This window comes from Elaeis guineensis, chromosome 1, assembly GCF_000442705.2.
Source record: "Elaeis guineensis isolate ETL-2024a chromosome 1, EG11, whole genome shotgun sequence".
NCBI lineage: Eukaryota > Viridiplantae > Streptophyta > Magnoliopsida > Arecales > Arecaceae > Elaeis > Elaeis guineensis.
The window spans coordinates 30,623,404-30,648,526 of record NC_025993.2 but is presented as its reverse complement, the minus strand read 5'-3'; the positions used below and the strand labels follow the sequence as shown (position 1 = coordinate 30,648,526).

The 25,123-nt window shown below is 34.0% G+C and overlaps 1 protein-coding gene across 24 annotated transcripts; it reads left to right on the top strand.

Moving 5' to 3' along the window:
- Window positions 1–447: 447 nt before the first annotated feature.
- On the top strand, window positions 448–16,523 carry LOC105032860 (uncharacterized). Of its 24 annotated transcripts, none has more exons than XR_012138692.1 (4): window positions 448–1,970; window positions 2,883–2,923; window positions 12,692–12,831; window positions 13,101–13,366. XR_012138692.1 is itself a non-coding variant. In XM_073252177.1 (3 exons), exon 1 carries the CDS (start codon window positions 524–526, stop codon window positions 1,961–1,963), a length of 1,440 nt encoding a protein of 479 aa, XP_073108278.1. In that variant the 5' UTR covers window positions 448–523; the 3' UTR covers window positions 1,964–1,970; window positions 2,883–2,923; window positions 16,259–16,523. The 24 variants fall into 24 exon arrangements, 11 of the variants coding, with proteins under 11 accessions (XP_073108278.1, XP_010905741.3, XP_073108276.1 ...); XR_012138694.1 differs by having other exon boundaries at window positions 12,654–12,831; XR_012138691.1 differs by having other exon boundaries at window positions 12,628–12,831.
- Window positions 16,524–25,123: the final 8,600 nt, after the last annotated feature.

The window sequence follows — 25,123 nt, the reverse complement described above, 5'->3', positions numbered from 1 at the left end:
TAAAATAATAAAAATGAATAGTTATTTTTTAAAAATTTATATTTTTATTTCAAAAATAAAATTTAGGTATCCCAATAGTACCTTAAGATCCGATTGGATATCCGTGTAGGAACCTGAATGAATAAGTCCGTTAGCGCGCCACCCCTTGTGTTCCATGCCGTAATCTAACCAGCAATAACGGACTGGACTTGGGCCATATCAAGCACGATACCATCGAGCCAGCATTCCTCGCCGGTGGGAATAAAAAAAAAAAAAAAAACACAGGCGTTCCCTACCTCCCCAACGCATCCAATACCTCACCCACACCCCCCCCGGAGTCCGGACATCCCTGATAGGCTGATCCCACCCCTCACACTTGCATACCAGGTCGAAGTCACATCCACAGTCTCTTTTGCCGTCCCTGTAAAGTCGCCAAAGAGACTATAAGTATCCCATCGCGACCATCGAAACGTCGATCTCTCTCTTCCCCAGTCCCTTTCTTTCTTCCTCCTCTCGGAGGCCTGACCTAACCCTAATTCTCGCCATGGATTTCTTCAAATCAGTCTTCGCCGCCGATCCCGATCCCGATCCGTCTCCCCCAGATTCTCCCCGGCAGCAGACATTCCCACCGGACGATGAGGAAGAACGGGGAGAAGAAGCGCCAGCCGCCGCCGCCGGCGGGGCGTGGAGCTTTGGGGGCCTGATTAAGACAATCGCCACGAAGAAGGAGTTCGGCTCCTTGATCGAGACCTACCGCCGGGACTTGGAGGAGTTTGGCTCCGGCCTTAAGAAGGAGACCGCAGCGATCCGGGAGGCCGCCACCCGCGCCGTCCAGAACCTCCCGGGATCCCTGGAGGCTGGCGCCTCCGTCGCCCAGGAGTCCCTCGAGTCCGTCGGCCAGGTCATTGACGACTTCGGCGGCTCCGTCTGGCAAGGCACCACGGAGATCATCTCCCAGAGCAAAGAAGTCCTCCTCGCCATGGAATCCGACGCCAATTCCCCAGATCCCTCCTCCATTGACGCCGGGACACAGAATTTGGCTGGTTCTTCGAGGAGGTATAGCCGGTTTGATGCGCAGGTCCTCGCCATCCAGTCCGATCTGAGCACGTTCTCGGAGGAGCCGGAGGATGCTGAGGATTTCAAAAAGTGGAGATCGGGGTTCCAATTGGCGGAAAAAGAGGAGGAGGTCGAGAATTTGTGCTATGAAAATGGGGCTCTGGAGGGATTTCTCGAAAAGCTCGTGCCTTCTGTTATGGATTATGATACCTTCTGGAGTCGGTACTACTATAGGATTCATAAGCTCAAGCAGGCAGAGGATGCCAGGGCGAAGCTCGTCAAGAGGGTGATTTCAAGAGAAGAGGATGAGGAGGATTTGAGCTGGGAGGTTGATGATGATGAGGAAGAAGAAGAAAAGAAGGAAGAAAATATAGAAGAAAAGAAGGAAGAAAAGAAGCAGGAAAAGAAAGAGGAAAAAATGGGAGAGCCTGAAGAAATAGAAGTTGTTAAAGTCGAAGAAAACAAAGATGAGGAAGAAGACGCAACAAAGAAAGAAGACACTACCACCACCGCTCAAATTCTAGAGGAAAAGAAACATGTAGAGGTGTCTCAAGATGAGAACTTGGGAGTATCGTTGGCGATGGTTGAGAAGGAAGTGCCATCAACTGCAGAGAAGGCAGAAATTGTGGGATCGAACAGTGAGGAATTGATATCCAAGCCAGATGATAAAGTGCCTGAAGCGAAGACTGAGAGTGGAGGTTCATGCAAAGATAGTGATGTGTCGGTGGTGTCAAGGCCTTCTATGCCAGAGGAAGATGATCTTGAGTGGGATGAGATCGAAGATCTTGGGGAGCATGATGATAAGAAAATTAGTAATATGAGTGGGAGTCCTCTCAAGGTGGATCTACGCAAGAGATTGAGTGCTGCTGAAGATGATGAGGATCTGAGTTGGGATATAGAAGATGATGTTGAGCCTGCCAAGCCATGATTTATGGGTATAATAATGTTGGTACCAAATTTATTATATTCCTTTATGCTTTTGGGTTTCTCATGCAAATGTGCAGCTGCACTGCCAAATAAAGATTGCTTTGATCATGCTGTTCATTTTAGTGTGAATATGTATTTCTATACATTGATATTTTCAAGTTCCAAGGTAGTTTGTTGTTCTTCTTTCACTCTTCTAGTGGTGTACTTTTTTAAATAAGCATTATCTATTTGTGGTTGCTTTCTTGCAACTTAACTATTACTAGTGGGATGTGTCTGTTGAAAAGAAAATTCTATATTTGCTTTCCTTAGTTATAATGCTTCTCAGATTCCTACTCCTAAAATTATTGGATGAACTTTAAGTCTATCTTCCCATTATTTGTCCAGTGTCCATAGGGGCTGTCTATTGCAAGTGAATTCCTGTTTAATATTCTTGTACGCCATGAATTTTGTGAGCTGATTCTTTTTTACTTGTTATAGGTTATACTAGACTCACCAAAGAACATTTCATGCACATGTTTAAATACCATAAAAATGACCAAGCTATTTTGATATGCATCAAAACATTGGTCATGCACATCATGTGATATTGGCTACAAAAAGTTATTACTGGTCCTCTGTTCAACGAGTTTTTTTTATTTGAATGATTACTCCAAGATAAAAGAATGCCTGCCTTTTCCAATTTGACCTACTGCTGTGTTTTGACATTCATATTACATTGAGCCTTAATGTAGCATTTTTGTCACTGCCTAACTGGGTGTACAAAGTACTTAAAGATAAGACTAACTTGTGCTAGTTGTCGTGGCTGTATGCTAGTAATGGTTATGTTTGATTGCATTATGGAAGTTAAAGAAAGTATAGATCAAGGTTTGTAAATAAGTACTAGGTACTGTATTGATCATTGGTTCGCACTGGTTTTGTAGTGTATCAACAGTCGGTACGCAGTGGCATCACTCCTGAACCAGTATGCAATTTTTTTTGTTTAATTATTTATATTTTTATATTTTTTAGTCTGGATGGATTGTTTTAATGCTTGCAGTTGTTTGAATAATGATTATGATTCTTTTTTGACTTTTTATGTCATATTGGTCTTGAATATAATATGATTGATTAGTGAATGCAATTGTAATATAATTAAATGCATGAGTACATATAATTGAAAATACATATATCAAATGGATTTGAAATCCAAAATATGTAGCGACATCTAGTTCCTTGTGGTGTCTCTGTTACTTGTAGACTTCAAGCTCCTGATCATAGCCTGCGCTGGTATCTAACTCCAACTCAGATAATCTGCCCACCCTGCTTTCTATAATTTGAGCCTCCTGAATGGCCACCTTGATATTGATCTAATATCTGATATTGGCCATCCCATCTAAGGGAAGATCGAGGCAGCGAAATTTGACCTATAGTTCGGTTGAGACTGCGGATGGAACTAATCACTGAAATACGACATCTCATGTGAAGGATATAATACAGGGCATACCTTGGCTGTGTGAAACAGGATCTAGTGTACGATTCATATTCAGATATATCCAAAGACCCTACTTTATGTGCTAATTCATCAACAATAGCAGCCTTGTCTCCCAAATCATCCCAAGGAACTGTCTCTTATATGCAATTGTGTCATCATGGGTTTTTTAGGTCATGCGTCGTGGTCTGTATCTTGCGCATGGGATGAGTGAACTTGCGACTCACTGGTAAATCAACCAGGACCATAGAGCCATGAGTCATATGCACCCATGCTATGTCCATTGCTACCTCCATGGTCAGTGGATGCATTATTGCTTGAATTATTATTATCATCATCACTTGATCGTGAAATGATTTCGGAAATTGGTCATTGAAGGGCATATCAGCCTTAGAGTTGGAATGAATAGGCTCCTCATCCACTCTCTCAAGGATCTATAGTTCTCTTTCCTTTTCCTTTCTTGATGATCTGAGAAACTGCTTTCTTTTCCTGGATGCCCTTACCTGTCTGGCTGTATTGGGTAGCTCAATTGAGCCCACCACCATGGTTGGCCCTACCTCCTTGACTAGACTGGGTGCATGGTGGCCTTCTCTTAACATCTTTTTTATTAAATTTTTGGGAGGACGTCTCAAACATAGAGTGTTGTGATGTTGGTTGGCTCCTTTGACCTCTATGATTATTCAGCTGGTTGTTAGCATGGTATGTGTCATTTTGCCCATTTTTTTGCATTCTTTCTAGTGTCCCTTATTGTGAAACTAACTACTCGAGGAGGCAATCCTAGCTCGTTAAGCTCTGGTTACTATTGTTGGCCTTCAAACCAGCCAATCATCATATCCTCCTCATCATATACAAAATCATTTTTAAGTGAGTCATCATACCTCAGCTCCATTTCCCCCCCGAATGCACTTCAATTGGAACCTTAGATTGCAGTATACATATACCAAATCATTCGTCCTCTTTTGTATCAGGCGTTTCCTTTGTTTGCCATGAATTAGGATCTAGGTTGATCAGTTGTGCTCACAATCACTAAAGGAGATCACCTATGAGCTAGCCTTCTAAGGTGTTTCAATAGGATAGTCCAAAGTGAAACCATCATTCAGCTACAAATGAATTCAAGCAAATTGCATATCAGACATTATTTGTCATAAGATATTAGATCAGTTTATGAGTGTCAAAAGATATTTGGATTCACGTTATCTTTATATTGTAATGTAATAAAAGTCTAAGTTATGTACATTATCTATATATGATACTAATTTTTCATAATTTTATATTTTTAATTTTTAATTATTTTTAAAAATAAATTAATATTTAATCATAAAATATCTAGCAAAGTAATTGCAATTCAGATAAGTGTAGTACCCTACTAGAGGTCCTAAGTATATTTTATAGTCCGTGGGTATGCATTAATCACCATTTATTTTTTAAATTTATTTAAATTTTGACTTAGACCATGATCTTGCCTAAATTTAAATGAATTGCTATCAAATTATTATTTTATTTATTGTTATTTTAATTCAAAAATATATTTTTAATATATATATATGTATGTGATAAATGACAAATTATGATTTCTTTAGCATTTTCTTAGATCTATAGCATATCATGAAATCATGTTAAAATACAAAATTTTGGTATGATCTCCCATCATTTTCCCCCTTTTTTGCCTATTTTAGGCTTCAAAGGAAAAAAACATGAGAGGGGAAAGGGAAGAGGAGTTGTGCCTCATTGGAGTTGGATTTTGGATAAAATCTACGAAAATTAGGGCTTCTCCGACATTTTATCCTTGAAGAGAAAGCAGAAAAATATGAGTGGGAGGGTAGAGAAGGCACGAGAGGTCTTCTCTGTGCCTTCCTCAATTATTAAAAGTGGGAGAGGTAGTGAACTGCCTGAACTGTACCGAACCAAACAAAGCTGGTGGTTCTTCTTGGCTTGGGACAGTTTAGGCTGGTTTAGGACTTGTGCTAACTTGACATGCTGTCCTGTTCTAGTTCCACCTCAAAATGGTTCGGTGTGCTACGAGTTGAGCAGTTTGGGGCAAGATGGTGTACCTTGCTATAGATGCTACTCAACATGCATAATGTTGGTCTGATTGGACTAAAACTTATTTTGATTAACTCCCAAAATTGATTTGAGGAGAATAAAATTGAATTGTTAATTGCTATTAAAGATTAAAGTAGTCTGAAGTTAAATAAAAAATTCAATTTTTTAATGAAAATATAGTGAAAGATATATTTTTTTAACACATACTGACACTTGGTGGATTTTTGGGATTAAATAGGTACCTCTTCAACCATAACACTTGGTGTTAGTGAATGGATCTCGAAGGAATTTAGGACTATGGGGAACTTTAGCATCCCAAGTTTCTTTACTATAAAATATGAAGTGTAAGAATGTGGAAGATAAGATTTTATTTTCTAGTTTACTTGTGAGTGGTCTCGTGTGCTTCAACTTTTACATATTGAGATCTTTAAAGATGTCTTATATAATTTATTTTGCCAAATTCTTCTTGACATGAATGTGAGGGACACATGGGCAGAGGTTGCTGCTGGTTTTCTTCATCACTTTTGTAACCAAAATAATATACAGTTGACCATTGGCTTTGAAGTTGAAATGTGATATACTGATTCCTCCTTTCTTTTGAGGTGAGGTTGTGCAATTGTACTCCATGGGTCTTGTTTAGCCCATACATATCCTATATGGCTTATGGCATATATGATGGGTGTTACATACGAGAGTTAAGATATTCAAGAGAATAACCATGAGGGCATATGGAGTTATTATTTGGTTAATTTGGATAATATTCGGCTGTAGCATCCATGTGGAAGAGGGTAAGCTTTCGGCAGCACCTTTTTTCATCTTTTAAAAAGATGAATGGCCGGTGTATATAATTAATTCAAACCAGACTTGCAACTAATTTGTAGGAGGCTAAGAAAAAGAAGAAGAGTAGGGATTTTACAGACCAAAGAATGGAATAGGTGAGAGCCTCGTCTTAGGTCAGGTGTGGCTAGCCAGCTCTGATACCATACTTGGATTGTGGAACACCCTGTGTTAAGGTTTTCGAGAGGAAAGGAAAAAAAACTGATATGAGCAGGTTGGACCATCTCAAATGCAGCCACCCTTCCAATGGTTGACGACACCAATTGCTGGATGTATGGGGAGGATCAACCTCTCTTTCATGATTACACCATCACCTCTCTAAAGTCGCTAGCCCATGATGAACAGAGCAGAGTAGCAGGTGACCGGAAAGTTACCTCATTCAACAATTCGTTGCCCCCCTTTTGATCGCCCAAGAGATGCACTTTCTGCCAATTGATAAGGAGATGGCTTTGATTGAGGTTGTTTATATGGATGTAAATGCAGTGCAAGGAGACTCAATACAATAGAGATGTACACTATAAGGATTGAATTTTGATGATCAACCTTAACATGAGGAATGTACTATTCCATTGGTAGTCTTGTAGCTAGGTGAACTACTCCCTCTTGAGGAACGAAGCTAGGAGACTGATCGCAGTCTGGCCAGTGGGGCTTGCTGTGAGCCAACATGAAAGCAAGTCTTTTGAGTCTCCTGTTTCTCTCTCTTAGCCCAATACTAGAGGTTCAATGAAGAATCATGATAGGAGCCTTTGCTCATGGAGCTATATTCCTCATTAGAGATTACAATCCAAAATAGAATAAGGATAATATATTATCAAGAATGTTAGACTATAAAGAAGCTATCAAATCTCATTTCAGTTGAGCCAGCCTATTTCTCGGGTTCCATACCTTAGGCCTCTATGGTCATAACGACGTCATGCTCGCTTTTGGTACTCTAGCCAAACAAATCTTGATCGAACCCATATTTGCCCAATGAATATAATTCCTTGCAAACTTTGAGCGAGTGGCATGCATCCAAATGGCATCTCCAACTTTTCATACCAAACTTTCCTGGACTGAAGGCTTGGACTTTCACTTTCTTCTCATAAGCCCTCATCTGACGCTAGTAACTCTATGAATGATTCAATGCCTGTTTCCTCTTCTCATCTAGCAAATCCAATTGTGCTAGCTGATTGTCATTCTTTTTTACTTCATAACATTAATCTTCTAACAGAAGATGTTGTGGGGTAATCTCCAACTCAAGTGGAAAGATGGTTTCTATTTTGAACAAAGGGAAGGGTCTTGCTCTTGTGGGTATACGAATGGAAGTACGGTATGCCTATATAGCGAAGGGCAACATTTCAAACTAGTCACGATGGGTCTTTGTCATTTTTTCGAAAATGATACTCAAAGTGAAGTTAGTTGCTTCTAGCCTTCTACTGCTCCATTTGAATGAGGATGAGTTGCGGCTGCCTTTTTATAGTTAAAAAAAAATATCGTGAATTCTCTAACCTTCCTACTCACTAAATTTGATCTATTGTCGATAATTATCTAGTACCTTGACATCGGAGAACTCAGGCATATCGGAGAAGAAGGTTCGTATTGGAGTTCGCTTGGAAGAATTGGTTGTTTTCCTTTATTGTCCGATGGGCACCCTTCATCTTCAAAGAATGACGATGAGAATAATAGGTTTTGGAGGATTGCCCTTGTGTTGGGTGACAACCACCAAGGCGTTGATGAAATAGCATGTGCTACTATGCTAGGAGCAAAGTGAGTGCTTGATTGCCTTGAGTTGAACTTTTTTGTCACATGTGGTAGGTCAGCTCATGGCTTTTGGTTTTTCTGTTATAAATACATATCTGCTGGTGGTAAAATAGATCAAACTGATTATTATCCAAATGATTCAAACCATTTCAAAGGTCCAACATGCATTTTGTTGCATTGGGCTCTTTCATAAACTGATGCAAAGATCAATTAGTCTACCATATTTTTCTTTGCAGGAAAACAAGGAGACGACCCCACGTGCTCTGATTCATCATTTGTATTCTGATCTAGGAGCAATATGAGACAAAAAGGGATGTTCTGTCATCCTTTGGAAGTTTAGAAGGGCCGAATATAGGATTGATAAGGAAACAATTGGGAGATTATATGGCAGGAAGAATGATGAGGGAAACAATTGGGAGATTATATAGAGGTACTTCTGAGGTAGGCATCATGAGGGTGTGGAACATAAGAGGACAAAGAGACATTTCTATGAAAATGCTAATGTTTTTGCCAGAGTGCTGTTTCCCTATTTGTCATGTAATATTTTTCACTCACAATGCAACAATCATGCAGAATGGCGATGGGAGAGATATCTCTACAAATTTCTTTAGGTTTAAATGTTTCAGTTGGACTCATTGATTCACAGAAGGGGCCTTAAGGCCCTATTTCCAGATGTGGAAGCCTTGATTTTTTTCCTAAGATTGGTTCTTCTAACCTATATAGATCTTGCAGGATTATCTTGGCAGATTGACTTAAGTCAAGCAGGCCTATGAAGCTTTTAGAAGAGAGAGAAAGGGGAAAGGAGAGAGTGGAATGGAGAAAGAGGTGAAGAAATGGTGGAGGAAGAAGTGGAAGTGGGAGACAGGAATTTGAAGGTTAAGGAGGGATATAGAGGGATGGACAGGGAAGGTCAAGAGAAAGATTTGGAGACAGAGGAATAAAGAGAAGAGTTAATGTTGATTGTTATCACTCTCTGTCAAAAACTTTCATGGCTACTCTGCTGACGATTCAAGTTTCAGACTCTTAAAACTTGATGAAGATGAGTCTTTCAATTAATATATCCATCAGTAGTTCATTTGTCTTTATCGATATATCTTATTCTAGTGCGTTATCTCTTGTTAATGTGATATTGTGCGTCCACTTGCATAGTTCTAGCATAGGTGACCAGATGTTCTTCAAGTCTTATGTTCATCTCCTTGGCAAAATGCAGTTGCATTGAATATTTTATTTTTTGGTGTAAATTCTCTTAGTTTTAATAATGAGGTCTTCTCTTGTACTGTGTTGTCGATGTCCTCTGCCTCTTTAAATGATAATGATGCCATGGGTCACCAGCTTGTCTATAGGTGCACAAACAAATAAAGCCATACCCTAAATTGAACATGTTGTACTTAATCAACATGTATTGTGATTTCCAACATATTATGTTTCGGTAGCCAATCAACTTGAACCTATCTTTTTCTATACAATAGAAGACCAAGGTGAATACTTGCTTTTTATCTAAGAATCCCATCTATTGCTTCTAAGTCATGTTTCCTGGGCATTAGGATATCTTAGCTTGCTAATCCTCCAAATTTATCGTCTTCAGCCTTGGATCAAGCTCCATTAAGGTAGAGATTAGCTTGCAATCAAGCATCTTATGATTTGCCAGAGAACCTTAGCATACTTCTGTTGGTATGGGAACAAACAATCTTTTAAAAGTTCCACTGCTCATCTGAGAAATTGTTTGAGTTCTTCAAGCTTTTTCATTTGAACTAGCAGATTTCTCTTTTTACATATTTCATCATTTGTATTGAAATTAGGTCATCTACATAGCCAGAATCTACAGAGTTTTATGGTAAAGCTACTTCTAGAGGTGCAAATGAGCAAGCTTGAGCAAGCTGTTGTTAGCTTGAGCTTGGTTTGATGCTTTGCTAGGCTGGTTCTAGCTTCACAGGGAGGCCTGGCTTGAGGTTTGCTTGGTCTGTCTTGAACTATCTCGAGATTGGCTTATTTTGTCTCGAGCTAGCTCAAATTTGGCTAGATATGCTTGTTCACGAAGTGAAAGCAAGTAGCTGACCGGTAATCGTATTTGAGGTTATGGCAATGAAATGGTAAAGGAAGGTCTGGTAGTTTATTAGGTGTCTGCTTCAAGGATCTGAAGATGACATTGATGTGGAGGGCAAACAGTGGCAGCAGCAGCAAGGAGTTGTAGTGCATAAAAGCTGAGAACTTGATGTCGACATGACACAGCAGCTTGAGAGGCATTAAGCTCTAGATCTAAACATCCCTGCCATGGCCTGTAAGAATGATTGCATGCATTTATGCAAGAAAGCAAGTGAGAGAATTCTAGGGAGGGAGGAAGAGCTGGAGACGAGAGGAGAAGAAAGGCAAGAAAATCTAGAGGCTTTGCTAGGACTAAGCTTATAGGGGCTGCACTGTGTTTTAAAGGGTTTCTATCTCAAGATCTAGGGCCTAAAAATTCTTCTTTTATATATACTTGCAAGCATAAAAGTAGTGGTTATGTTAAAAACTCAAGACAGGGATTCGTCATCAATTTCTCAGGTAGTTATATATGTCACTAATATTTATCTTTGTTTGCTAGTTTTGGGCAATGTTGAGCCAAGTACTGGTGAGATGGTCATTACTCATGTTCAGTTCATTTATATTTGAAGATGTAGATATGAGTATCTTGTCTATCAATTGACCTAGCTCATGTCAAAATGGACCATGAGTTTCTCACCAGTTGCTTATTCGTTGGACAACTTTACTCACTTTGTGGTGAACCTTACTATATTATTATATCATGCCTTAGGTTTTTTGTCTAATCCTTCAAGATATTTTGTATTACTTCAAAAACATTAATTGTTATTTGCTTCTCTATGCATGAATCATGCTCTCTCAAAGTTCTATTAAAACAACTGTTCTTTTTAATTTTTGCCAGTGGAATGTTCTCTTATTACATATTGCTTAAAAAAAATCCTCAAGAAACCAACGAGCCTTTCATCTTTCATTTGGTCCATCAGGTTATCCAATCTTAATTCTTGTACTCTTGGTTCCTCTTTTTTTTTTTTCTTCTGCTCTCAAGATCTCACTCGACCTTTCCTGTCTCTTTTGCCCTGGATCTCTCATTTTCGTGTGCTGTAGGATAGGTGATACGTTCTCACATGGCCACCCTGAAAATCATCTTTTAAGAACTCATAAGGCAATCCTATATCCTAAGCAATTTTAAAATTTTTATCTCAATTAAAACAGAGCTAACATTTAGATGAAACAAATCAAAACTAATTTTTAAGCCAGTAACCAACTTTTAACTATTCTAATACTTGGGATTACAAAAAAGAAGCACCAAACAAAGTTGAATATTGTTGCTTCGATTGACAGTAACTCAGAATTCTTTTGTGTGATAAGCACAATTAAGGTGAAATTATACTGTGAGTAGATTTAGAGTCAGAATTGGGAAGTGGTCCCGGAAAGTGAGCGAGCTAGAGTTGGTATCATGTTTGACTGACTGGTTGATTGATTGTATGTTGTCGCAACTTGCAACAGTTGTTGGCACACAGCAAAATTTTGGGGAGGATAAGTTACTTGATGGATGTATCGTAATGACAAACTTTTTTGTATAAACATTTGGGGAGAATCCTTAGAAGAAATATGTAGGATTTGTTGGAACTGGTCTGGCAACCAGGCTGAATGTCCTTGCTTCTAAGTTCTGAAAACTGATACATAAAGTACCTAAGAAAATTTACTTCATCATCTTGTTCTTTCCATAATTTGTGCTCCGACCTACATTGCGGTTTCATTCTGAACCCTCTGGATGCTTTACAATTTTGCATCAACATTGAACTCATCCACAGCGTGAAGCTCATCTTCAAACTGTACTTTTTTCTTTTTAAATATACTTAAAGCTGAAAGTTGACTTCACCATTTTACCTTTTTGTTGATCTCATCGACCATAATATGTGACAATAGTCATAGTGTAAAACTCCTACCAGTCATATTTCACTATTCTTTTTTTAAACCTAGTATGACATTGTCCTGCTGCCATGGTGTTTGTGAAGCCAAAACTATGTACGTGTAATTGAAATACGCCAACATTGTGACTGATTGCTCCTCACCATGAAATTGATTTCATCCTGAACTATTTTGAAGATGGTTTGATCTCATCTAAAGGTTCTTTGGTGCTTCTGATCTGGCCCTTGATGCTGAAACTAGTAACAACTTAAGCTTCTTAAGAATTTTTTACAGTTGGTAAATTATTGGAGTCAAGATTGGCAGATTGACTTTGTATAGATTATTGCAAAATTTTGATTGACATTGCATATCAGATAAAGATGCAATTTAGATTCTTTATGATGTGGAATCTTAGTTTTCATTTGGGCACCTACCGTACATGGTAGACTCTGAGATTTGGTGGATGTGATATATGGTCCATGCTTCAATGCACACATCACAAGGGATGGATGAATCTCAAAGTCTTCCAGGTGTGGGCTGGTAGAGGACATAATAAACAGCACTGATTGGACAAATCAGCAGAGAACTTGAAGGGCTCTCCCTTTGCTCTTTAAGATTTGACTTATTGTGCTTGTAGTTTATGCCAGAGATTAACTTTATGCTGATTTCTAAGCATCGAGCCACATCTATTCTCAAATATGCTGCACCCAGGCAAGCTGGTCCTTCTCCAAGCTCCCCCATCTCCAACCCAAAAAAGGACAACAAGAGAAAAAAAACAAAGGCACATTATTTGAGCAAAGGGATATGGAGGGGATTTGATGGAAATTTCTAGCTATAACTTAAGGATCATGGTAAGTTTATATTTCTGATCAACATGAGTACTTTATATTGGCAAATTGGTGTATGTTAATGTAGTAGATATTCTCCAACGCAAACAATATTTACCTTATGGAAGAAAATAAATTTATTTGCTAATAGAATAGAGAGTTGTGGATGACATTGTGGGTAATAACTAAGAACACCTATTAATTATTATGAATATCAGTCACAGTTCCCTGTTTTGTTTGAATCAATTAAAATATATCTTCATGAACTAACGCTTGTCCCAGTGGTCCTACAGGTCCTGGGTTGAATCTTGGATGGTGCATCCGTAAGCATTGGGACTCGGATAATTCTAGTGCAGGTGGATCTTCCCTCATTTCTCTCAAAATGAAATGTGATAAAATAAAGTAAAATAAGATGCATCTACAGGATGAGGACTTTCGACCAAAAAATCAGAACACATTAAACATGCATCTTTTGATCTCCACTTTCAGTTTAATTCCAAAAGGTGGGGAAAAATACTTCTCACTAAATGCTGCTTCCTTTTTCTTTTGTGGAACCAAAGTACGTGCGTGCTTGTCTTCTGAGATGAGAGCTACAAAGTGCGAGTATTGGTTTGGAGAATAAGGACATATATAAATGAAAGTTGATGGGTATAAAGAGCGCCTAAGTGAGTTTTTAATTATGGTTTACACGATGTGTTGGCCTAAGTTCTTATCTTAGTATGCTGTGGAGTAATGGGATGAATGAATGCTCATATTCAAAATGAGGTATTATGATGTTCTGTATTTGCAAATGATAAAATGCTGATAGACGGGACAAGATTATAGTAAATTGCTGAAGCAGAAATATCAACAGAAAGCTGTGGAGGATTAAATGAAGTAGCATATATTATAAATTAAATATTTTAACAATGATAAAACATAAGGTCAGATCCTAGATTTTTTGACATGGAGTGTCAGAAGAGTCTTTGATGGTTTCATTCGATAACCACCTGCTTAAGGCACAGCCTGTTTTATGGTGCAGCAGTAGCGTTGTATCACAAGATCCTCATCCATTTCATGTTTGAGGTGAACTGGTAACTAGTCTATTTACCATGAATTATTGGAAAATGGCAAAGATGTATCATTTCATGGTAATTATATTAAATGCTTGTCAAATTTATTTTTGTTTCAAAAAGAATTGCAATTTGTATACAAGAAAGTCCATAAATGGTCGGTGAAAATTAGAGAGGCTTGTTACTCATACTTCTTGATCCAGGGATAGCTCATATTTGCACGTCATTATTTTCCACTGGAACACCCTCTTAAAAATTCAGTTGCTTATGTTCAGGTAGCTAGTTTTCCCAGCTAATTTGTAGGGTTATTTGCTTCTGCAAACTTGTGTGATTACGTGAAGCACACGACTTACCGTAATGCAGGAAATAATTTTTGTTGAAATCTATTTCTAACAGTCAATCAATCATAGCTCTAATGATTACAATTTCAATTGCTGGTGTTCCCTCCCCCCTCCCTCCACACGTCATACACAATGGTCTGGACACGAAGGATTCGTTTGGATCGTAAGAAATTTTTTTTTTTTCAAAAAATAATTATTTGAGAAGTTATTTTTTAAAAATAAAATTTTATTATATTTAGTTGATTATAAAAAAATATTTATTATAGATTAGTTTATATTTATGTTGATTTTATAATTTTGATGATAATAAAATATTGAATAATTATGGTATTAATTATTTGTTTCAAGAGTGGACATAAGATTTCTAAAGTATTCTCAATGAATAAAATATCATTGGAAGGAATCCTCTCAAGATACCAAAATAAAGCACTCAAAAGAACAAGTTCTCATAAATTTAGATGGATTATTATGAAGAAAATGAAATTAGAAGAAGTAAATATCATTTGACAGCATTGAGGTCAAGAAATTCAAGTTTGGGAGGCTAAAATCTGAAGAAAAATGATGTTGAAAGTTTTGAGTTGACTCTGGGAGGTTTTGAGTTGACTCTGACACGTTGGAAGAAGACTAGTACTGGTCCGAGTCGACTTGAGATCAATTTAAGTCGACTCTTTTAAAGAAGGCAAAAGATTACAATTTTAAAACTGCAGTTGAAGTCAATCCCTGAAGATCTGGAGTCGACCCCAAGACAGTTGGTGTCGACCCTTGAGAAATTGGAGTCGACTCCTGATTTGGGACAGCAACGGCTAATTTTCTGTACTAGTTCTAATGACTAATTTTTGCTTCTAACGGCTATTCAGCTCTTCCAACGGTCATAGCTCACTCTCAAGCCACTTCAAAGTTTACAAAAGGCTAGAGAATCAATTAGGAAGGTAGTCGAGTAGATCAAAAAGAGAAAATCATCAATTTGAGTGAGCTTCATTGAATACTATTGAAAAGGAGAGAAAAGAGAGGATTGAATGCATAGTTTTGAGAGCTTTCAAAGAAGAATCATCACCAACTTCTTCCACATTCTCTTAAGTTTCATTTGAGGAAGAAATCAAGCTTCAAAGAGCAAATCATCAGTTTCTTCTTTGGACTTTATTGAGTTTAAATTTTATTTTTGTTTTGAGTTGAAATTTTTCATATTATATTTTATTTTTCTTTATAACTTCTTAGGAGGAAAGAAACTTGGAGATTAGATCCGTCCAAGTCCGAAATTAAATTTTGTAGATTTTTGTTGGTGAGCCTATAAAATCAATTGAATTGATTATGAGTTCGAAAAATAATCGGTGTATAGATTGTGGTTGGTGATCTTAAAAAACTAACTGGGTTTATTTGTGATCCTGGATAAAACAAACATGCTATAATCAAGAAGATTATAGTAAAATTTTTAAGGAGCTCTTGAGAAGTGGATGTAGGTGCGGGATTGCATCGAACCACTATAAATTACTTTGTGTTTACATTATACTTTGTCTTCTTACTTTTTTTTCTTACTCTATATTATTTCAATACTTGTATTGCTTCTTCTACAGCTCAATTATGCTGCTATAAATTGCATATGTCTCGCAATCACTTAAGATAGCTTAAATTGAAGCACATCATTATTTAGATTTCAAATTTAGTTAAGATTTTTAAAGAATCCCATTCACCTCCCTCTTGGATTGCTACTTTTTTGGGCAACAGTTGTTATCAGAGCAAGTGCTCTATTATTTGTTATTGATCTAGTGGTTTAGAGCCAAAGATCTTGGCAACCCAAATAGAATCTTTTTTTAATGAAGACCATTCTATAGATCGCCCTCCACTATTAAATGGATCAAATTACATATGTTGGAAAGCTAGAATGAAAATATTCATATAAGCACATGATTATAATTTATGAAAAATTATAGTTAATGACCCACACACACAATGTATTAATTGATGATAAAGAAATAGTCCATTTGAATGCTAAGGCTACGGATATGCTCTATTGCTTATTGGATTTAAATAAATTTAACTTAATTTCCTCTTGTATTTCAGCAAAACAAATATGGGAGAAATTGAAAACAACTTATGAGGGAGCGAGTCGAAAAGAAGAATCAAGCTCTCAAGAAGATAAGGATGCTCTTCCCAACTTATGTCTCATGGCTCATGAGGATGCAAAAAAAAAAAGAAAAAGAAATAAAAGAAAAAAAAAGATATTGGTTTAGGGGGAGCAAAGCAAAGATGAAAAAAATGAGAAAGAGAAAAAAAGTATTATATATTCTTTCCTCATGGCCAATAATGATGAGATAAACATTAATAACTCTTTCGATTTTATTTTTGATGAGTTATTTGAAGCCTTCAATGATTTAATAGATGAATTTAAAAAATTGAGATCAAAAAATAAAGAACTCAAAAAGTCTAATTTATGTTTGGTTGAAGAAAAAAATAAAATATTGATTGAAAAAAAAATTTAAAAAAAAAATCTTGATAGAAAAAAAATTATTGGAATCTGAAGAATCTCTTATGGAAGAAAATATAAATCTTAAAAAAGAGATTAAAATATTGAAGCCTATGCTAGAAAAGTTTACTATTGATTTACAAAAGTTTTAATTGATTTTGAACAATCAAAGGGTTATTTTTGACAAAGTTGGAATTGGTTATAATTCACTAAGAAAATAAAAGTTTGTTAAGAATATGTTTAGTAAAGCCTCACATAAAAATAACTTTATATTTTGCTTCAATTATAACAAAGTAGGGCATAAAATTTTTAAATATAATATTAAAAGAGTTGGCCATATTTTGATCAAACAAATTTGGATTTCAAAAGGAACCATATGCACTAATTTTATTGGACTCAAGATGGCTTGGATATTAAAAATTAAGAAATAATTTTGCAAGTATACCAAGCATCCAATGGCATTAAAGGAGTGATTTCTTAAAAATGGATGCTTAGGATTTAAGGTAAATAGGTGATGATGTTTGGTAAAAGCTAAATCTTTCTCATATCATACCATCATTGCTTGCTAAATTTACATTGCTTGATTGATTGATTTTGATAATTTTTTGATACTTGTAATAATCTCACTCTATGACTTGAATGCTTGAATGTTTTAATAAATATGCTCTTTTAATTCTAAGAACCATCTTGATTGTTATAAGCATAAGTTTCATTTTAAATTCAGCGTGCTCCCAAACCCCTCATAACATGATATTGCTTGTAAAACTTAAATTAAAATGAGCTTGATGTCATATGAAAATATTTGGATGTAAAACTCTCAAATTAATTTTTGATATTCTCATAGGACATGTAACTATTGAAATATTTTAAAAATTACTGGATTTGAAAAATATCAAGATAAGCCATCAAATCATAAAAGATCACATGCTTGATGTTATTGATTTGCATTACATTATAGCTTTATCTCTTAAGGATTTGAAAATCCCTAGCGAGTTGAATCTAAATTTTTTAGGGCTTTCATGTAGTTTTCCCTTAATTTCTCCTTGATTTGTTTTGATTAATTTTTAAACTCCTAATTGATTAATTCTTGATTCCTCAAATTGACTGGAACATCATTCTTGATCATCGATTTGATTGCCCATTTATTTCTATCCATTTTTATCAATTTTTTTTTGATTTGAAACTCCTTAAACTATTTTCTATATCAAGGAGTCGAATCTTGAAATCGAGGAGTCAATTTGTGGCTTCTTGAAGAAAAATGGTTCTATGAGGAGTCGACCCATATTCAATATTCTCTTAATAGATTTGAAACTCTTTGATCTGGGATGTTTTTTTCTTTTAATTGAAGACTTTCCAAAGCTCTATTCATCTTTTTTCATTTCTTTCAAGCCAAAAATTTTTTCTAACCCCTCCCTTCAAAATTAGACCTCTCCTCTCTATTTCCACTTGATTCTTGTGGTTCTTGTTCTCCAATGACATTTCAAAAGTAATTCATCTAAAGAAAAAAGAGGTTTCATATAAAAATTTAAGAATTTAGGGCCTCTCCAAGTAATTCTCCCATGGAAGAAAGGACTAAGTTTCGAAATAATCATAAATAGAAAAATAGATTTTGAGTTTGTGAAGCAAGAAAGAATTGTAATTGATCAGAAAATTAAGGAGATGAGTTCGAAGTCTAGTTTTCAAAGTGAAAAACATACAGATTGAGATGGATATTGATAGCATTGGATGCACGCTATGTATACAAACCGATGGGAGTATCTCAGATTGTCTCGAGCCGCAATACATTAGATTGAAATTTATATTGAATCGAGATGATGTTGAGGATATCAAGGATATTAGTACTAGCACTAATGCTATAGCAGATGATGATAATGAGACTCTTACAGCAAAATCTATTATGGTAGATATTAGAAATAAGGAGATAATAGAGTAGCATGCAAGATCATTTCTCCTTCATAGATCAGTCATCTAGAGAGTTCAGATCATTTATTTGATAGATTATATGAGGATTTATTTATTAAGAGAGTTTCTATAAGGATTATCATTTTAATTTGTACAAAGCTTCAGAGGTATACTTCAGAGGCACAGTAGGTGAGATAAGATCTGATGGAGGTTCTATCTTTGGTCAGAGAGGAGTCGGCCAAATTAATTCAGGCACTTACTTCAGCAAGAGAGGATGTTCGTGATCGAAGTCAGTTATTTGGAGACATCAGACCATCCTTTTCTTCTAGTCCAGTCTAGATCTTCATCTTAGGATTATTCTGACCTATACTTAGGATGCTAGGATTTCTTTCACGGAGTTTTACTAAATCTAGCAATCCATTTCTGTCATCTATATAGGAATTAGCACTCCTATATTTTATACGTCTTTATATTTTCATTATATTCTATATTCATATTTTGACTAATTAATAAAAATTTGAGTTTTTATGGAAATACAATATACTTGATGTTTATACTTGTTTGATTGAGTGTATGTTTATGTGTAAAACAAAGAGGGAGAAATGATTGCTTGCTTAAATTAAATAATTATACTTATTTGCTTAATTGAATATTTTCTTTATTTATAAAATTAAGGGAGAGAAAAATATACTCTTGTGATGTTTACTTTTATTGTGTACTCTTTGGAAAAAAAAAGAGAGAGAATTAAGAAAATTAAGTTTTGTTTCATTTATTATGTAAAACAGGAGGAGAAAATATGATTTGACTATTATAAGAGAAATTATTATTAATCTTAAAAAAAATTATTCATAAACAATTGCATTTTATTTGTCCTATGAATTTATTTGAGTATTCTTATGGTTTTAATCGTTTATTTCATTTTGAGCAACTATTCAAACTTCACATGTTTTGATCATATTATCAATTTTTAACAATTAATTAGTATTAAGAAATCATTTTTGATCTCAAAAAGAAACTTATTATTGAATGTTGATATTTTGTTTCCATTGATTGATATCGAAAAATAGATTTGAAAAATATTCTTCTTAAATCTTTTAAAATTGATATCAAAAAAATTTTTAAAAAATTATCATTTATCTTTAAAGCTAAATATTTAAAAAAAATTCAATTTTAATCAATTGATATCATACATCTTACTATTTACTTTGTATTTCACTATTTTTTGGCAAAGAGAGAAAAATATCAAGATCTCAAATCTAGATTTGCATAGCTGTATTTTCATATACTGATTGTTTGAGACAAATTAGAAAAGTTTTATATCTTGTTTGAACTTAACTGCTTGATATTTCTTAAGACAAGGAAGAGATGATTTTTTTAAAGAATAACTAAATTTTTTTTTATAATTTGCTTTACATGCTCTATTGGTATCAAGTTAAACTTAAAATATATTTTCATATTTTGTTCTGATTTTGCTCTGATACTACGTGTTAGGATCATATTATGCTGTGATGCATTCATGATACTATCTCTAAATTTAATTGATTGGCACTTATTTAAAAATAATAATAAATTTTTTAAATATCTCATATGTTTGGCTTTGATACTCAAAACTTTTTATTCTAAATTGTTTTATCTCTCACGAATTCTTGAAGCTCAAAGTCTATTTGTAATTAAATTTGAGACATCTTTTAATATATCAATTTTATTCAAAAAAGGGGAATATATTTCTAAATCTATATTGATCAAATGAAGAAAGATAATTCTTTTTGATAGTTGTTATTTGGATTAAATCTCAAGATATTTGATATCAAGAAGAATTAAATTTATTATTTTTTATTTTAAATTGATTATTTTTTAAAGATATAAACTCAAATTTCTTTCAATTGGTATCAAGTAGAATTTTTTAAAAATATTATCACATTTAGTATCATAATTCTCATAATTGGTATCAAATAGTCTGATTTTACTTTAAATTCTATCGCTTTCTCTTTTGGTAAAAGAAAAATATGCTATATCTCAAATCTGTATTTTTATGACTATATTTTTACTATTATACTATTTGAGATAAACTCTTCTGATATGTTTTTAAATAATCTACTTTAGTATCAAAAAAGAGAGAAGTACTTTTAAGACTATATTATTCGAAAAAATCTATCTTTATTGAATCTTTAAAGTCCAAAATACTTTTAATTGAAATTGAGAGGTATTTTTGCATCTATATTTTTAAAAGTCTTAGTTTGAATTTGAAAGTTAAACTTAAGTTGAATTTGAAAGGGAGAAAACTCAAATCAAATTATAAACATTGAATATCTTTAGATTTGAGTCTTTGCTTGATTTTGATGATTTTTTTAATTCTTTCATTGTACTTTTTGATACTGTCAAAAAGAGAGAGAGTTATCTTGAGTATATGCTTGAGATGATTATATGCTTGAAATACTTGAGTTAATCATTTGATTCATTATGCTTAAGATACTCATTTGCTTGCTTGAAAAAATGATATGAAATGAGAATGTTATGTTGAATATAATTTTGGATATATGCACTCTTGAATATAATGGTAATATTCATGAAGTAAGTATTTACAAGTATTTACTTATTCATTTCATATTTATATTAGTAAATTAATTAAAACACATTATTTTTTTATTGTGCATATACTCAAAGTTTTATCATCATAAAAAAAGAGGAGATTGTTGATCCTATGATTGATTTTGATGATAATAAAATATTGAGTAATTATGGTACTAATCATATGTTTTAAGAGTGGATATAGGATTTCTAAAGTATTCTTAATGAAGAAAACATCATTGGAAGAAATCCTTTCAAGATACCAAGATAAAATACTCAAAAGAATAATTTTTCACAAGTTTGGATGACTCATTATGAAGAAAATAAAATTAAAAAAAGTAAATATCATTTGAAAGTATTTAGGCTAAAAAATTTAAGTTTGGAAGGCTAAAATATGAAGAAAAATGATATGAAAAGTTTTGAGTTGACTTCGGGAGGTTTTGAGTTGACTCTGGCACATTAGAAGAAGACTGGCATAGACTCAAGTCAGCTCGAAGTTAATTCAAACCAATTTTCTCAAAAAAGATAGAAAACTATATTTTCAGAACTGTAACTGGAGTCCACCCTTGAAGATCTGGAGTCGACTCCAAGATAGTTGGAATTAACCCCAGGCTTGGGATAGCACTAACGGCTAGTTTTTTGCACTACTTCTAATGGCTAGTTTTTACTTCTAATAGCTATTCCAGCTCTTCCAACGATCATAATACACTCTCAAGCCACTTCCAAACTTACAAAAGGCTAGAGAATCAATTGGGAAGGTAACTAAATGGATCAAAAAGAGAAAAATCAGTAATTTGAGCGAGCTTCATTGAATACCATTGAAAAAGAGAGAAAAGAGAGGAGTGAGTACATAGTTTTGAGAGCTTTTAAAGAGAAATCATCACCAACTTCTTCCACATCCTCTCAAGCTTTATTTGAGGAAGAAATCAAGCTTCAAAAAGCAAATCATCAATTTTTTCTTCGAACTTTATTGAGTTTAAATTCTATTTTTGTTTCGAGCTGAAACTTTTCATATTGTATTTTGTTTTCTTTTATAAGTTTCTTAGGAGGAAAGAAACTTGGGGATTGGGCCCATCTAAGTCCGAAACTAGATTTTGTAGGTTTTTGTTGGTGAGCACATAAAATCAATTGGATTGATTGTAAGCCTAAAAAATAATCGATGTATAGATTGTGGTTGATGATTTTAAAAAATCAACTGGATTTATTTATGATTTTGAGTAAAACAAACATGTTGTAATCAAGAATATTATAGTAAAATTCCTAAGGGGCTCTTGGAAAAAGGATATAGGTGCGGGGTTGCGTCGAATTACTATAAATTGCTTTATGTTTGTATTGTGTTTTGCCTTCTTACTTTTCTTTCTTACTTCATATTATTTTAATATTTGAATATCTTCTCCTATATCTTAATTTTGCTGCTGCAAATTGCATACACCCTGTAATTACTTAAGATAGCTTAAATTGAAATACATTATTATTTAGATTTCAAATTTAATTAAAATTTTTAAAGAACTCAATTCACCTCTTTCTTGGATTGCTATCTTTTTGGACAACAGTTTGGTTGGGCATCCATCTTCTTAAAAAAATTATGTAAAATACCTATTATACCATTAGTAGATATAAAAATATATCTTTTTATTTCTAAATTTTATATAAATATTAATATATTATAATATAACATTACATCATAATAATTTATTGTATTAATATAATTCTAATATTATATTAATATATAAATATAATTATATTAATATAAATATTAAATATTAATAGAATATATTACATTAATATTAATAAAAATATTATATTAGTGTAAATATTAAAATTATATTATAATATAATAAATATTATAATATTAATATTAATGTTAATATTAAGATAATATTAAAATAGTTATGGAAAGAACTTTTCTTTTCGCACAGTAACTTTTTGAGAAGTTATTTTTTAGAAATAGAATTTTGGCAGGTTGATCATAGAAAAATAACTTATTGCAAAATAGCTTATATTTGGTTGAGCATCCATCTTCTTGCGAAAACTATGTAGAGTACCTGTTATACTATTAATAGATATAAGATCATATCTTTTTGCTCCTAAACTTTATATAAATATTAATATTATATTAATATTAATATTAATATTAATATATTATTATATAACATTACATCATAATAATTTATTGTATTAATATAATCCTAATATCATATTAATATAATATTAATATATTGATATAACATATTATTTTAATATTAATAAAAATATTATATTAGTGTAAATATTAAAATAATATTATAATATAATAAATATTGTAATATTAATATAAATATTAAGATAATATTAAAATAATATTATATCACTATTCGGTATTTCATTCTAACCATTTATTAATATTTTATAAAATTTTAGTCATAGATCTTAAAAGGATATTTGTGGAAAGAAAAAAATACCATCAATTTTCATCTCATGGAAAGTGTTAAAACTCCTTCCTTGTGGATATCCATTTTTCATGAAATGTGAGAAATCACTCTCTCTTTTAAAATTCTAACCAAACAAAATAATCTCTCTTTACTTTTTAAAGATTGCCTCTTCTCTCCTCCACTTTTCATGAGCCAAACGAGTCTGAAAAGGCATCTTTGCCTTGAATCTGAGAGAGTTACCGGCCGCGGTTAGTAGGCAAAAATTGGCATCTTAGCCCATAGCCCCCAAAGTAGCCAGTTATTATTTTTACACAGTGCTTCATAGGAGTCTAACCCAGAAAATCTAGGGCAGACGGACAGCTATTGCCCATTTGCTTGGTCAATCCCTGCTTGGTGGAACCTCTTGGAGCTAGGGGCGTGTCTTGCAACTTGTTTGAAGCATGGTAGTAAACCCTGTTCTTGGGTTTTGTTGGCAATAAAGAATCTCGAGATTACGAAATTCTGAATTCTTTCTCTGGTTTTATATACGACATTGTAGAATTAAAATTATTAAGGATGCTTTAGCCGCATATTTGAAGCAAAGAAATTTGATAAAAATTCTATCTCTATAATATTGTAAAGCAGCTATAAGTCTACATTGGTTCTAATTCTATTTTTGTATCATATTATGCCACTAATATGATAAAGCAGCTATAATCTACTTGATTCTAACGGAATTTTGTACTTGGAAAATCTAAAAAGAAATTTCAGGATATTAAAAAACAGATTTATTTGTTCTGGTTGGTAGTGCTTCGTTTGCTTATCGACATTATCACTTTGCTCTGTGCAACCATCCCACAAAATTACGAAGGGTCAAAACATGAAGAAAAAGCTTATATTACAATTTCTATTGAAATGATCAGTCCTAAACATGATAGTTTCAAAAATTCAGCTCCAGAGATGATAATTTTTCATGGCAAACCAACATTCAGTCTAGACTCAGGTTATCTGATTTACAGTTCAATTTCTGACGAAATATGAGCAAAAGGCTACATCCACAAGGTCAATTTTTATGCTCGCCTTCTCCTTTTTAGGGTGGGTTCTTTAGGATTATAAGATGGAACAAACTCCTTCCGAAGCAAAGAAAACCAAGTGAGGTTATAATTCTTCACGGCAAGCGCTCAATGCTGGTCATAAGCCAGGATGCTAAAGCTGGAGAGTTGCTTGGTTGACAGCCGTTGATAAGATGTAGTTGAAATTGTGAAGTCAAAATTCTTCATTCATTTACTGCTATAACATACGTAAGAAAAAGTCTGGCCTAGTGACAGAGGAAGGTAAATAAACCCCATGATCACAGTGGTAGAAGTTGAAGCCACTTGCGGTATCTTTCCAGCACCTTCTGAGTGCATAAACTGTGTGTGGTAGAAATCTTCACTATAAAGTTCATAGTTTCTAAGTCTCATTCAGCCCGGTCCGTGACACTAATTTGTAACAACAACAGCTTTTTCACTTAAAAACTGATATTTTTCCTCCTAGAATCTCAATTCAAACTAAAAAACCACCGCACTGCATTCGACATTAAGAGCTCTTGAATCAATGAAC

Bases quoted from the DNA above. Each gene is read 5' to 3' on its own strand.
- LOC105032860 (XM_073252177.1), top strand. From the start codon at position 524: ATGGATTTCTTCAAATCAGTCTTCGCCGCCGATCCCGATCCCGATCCG.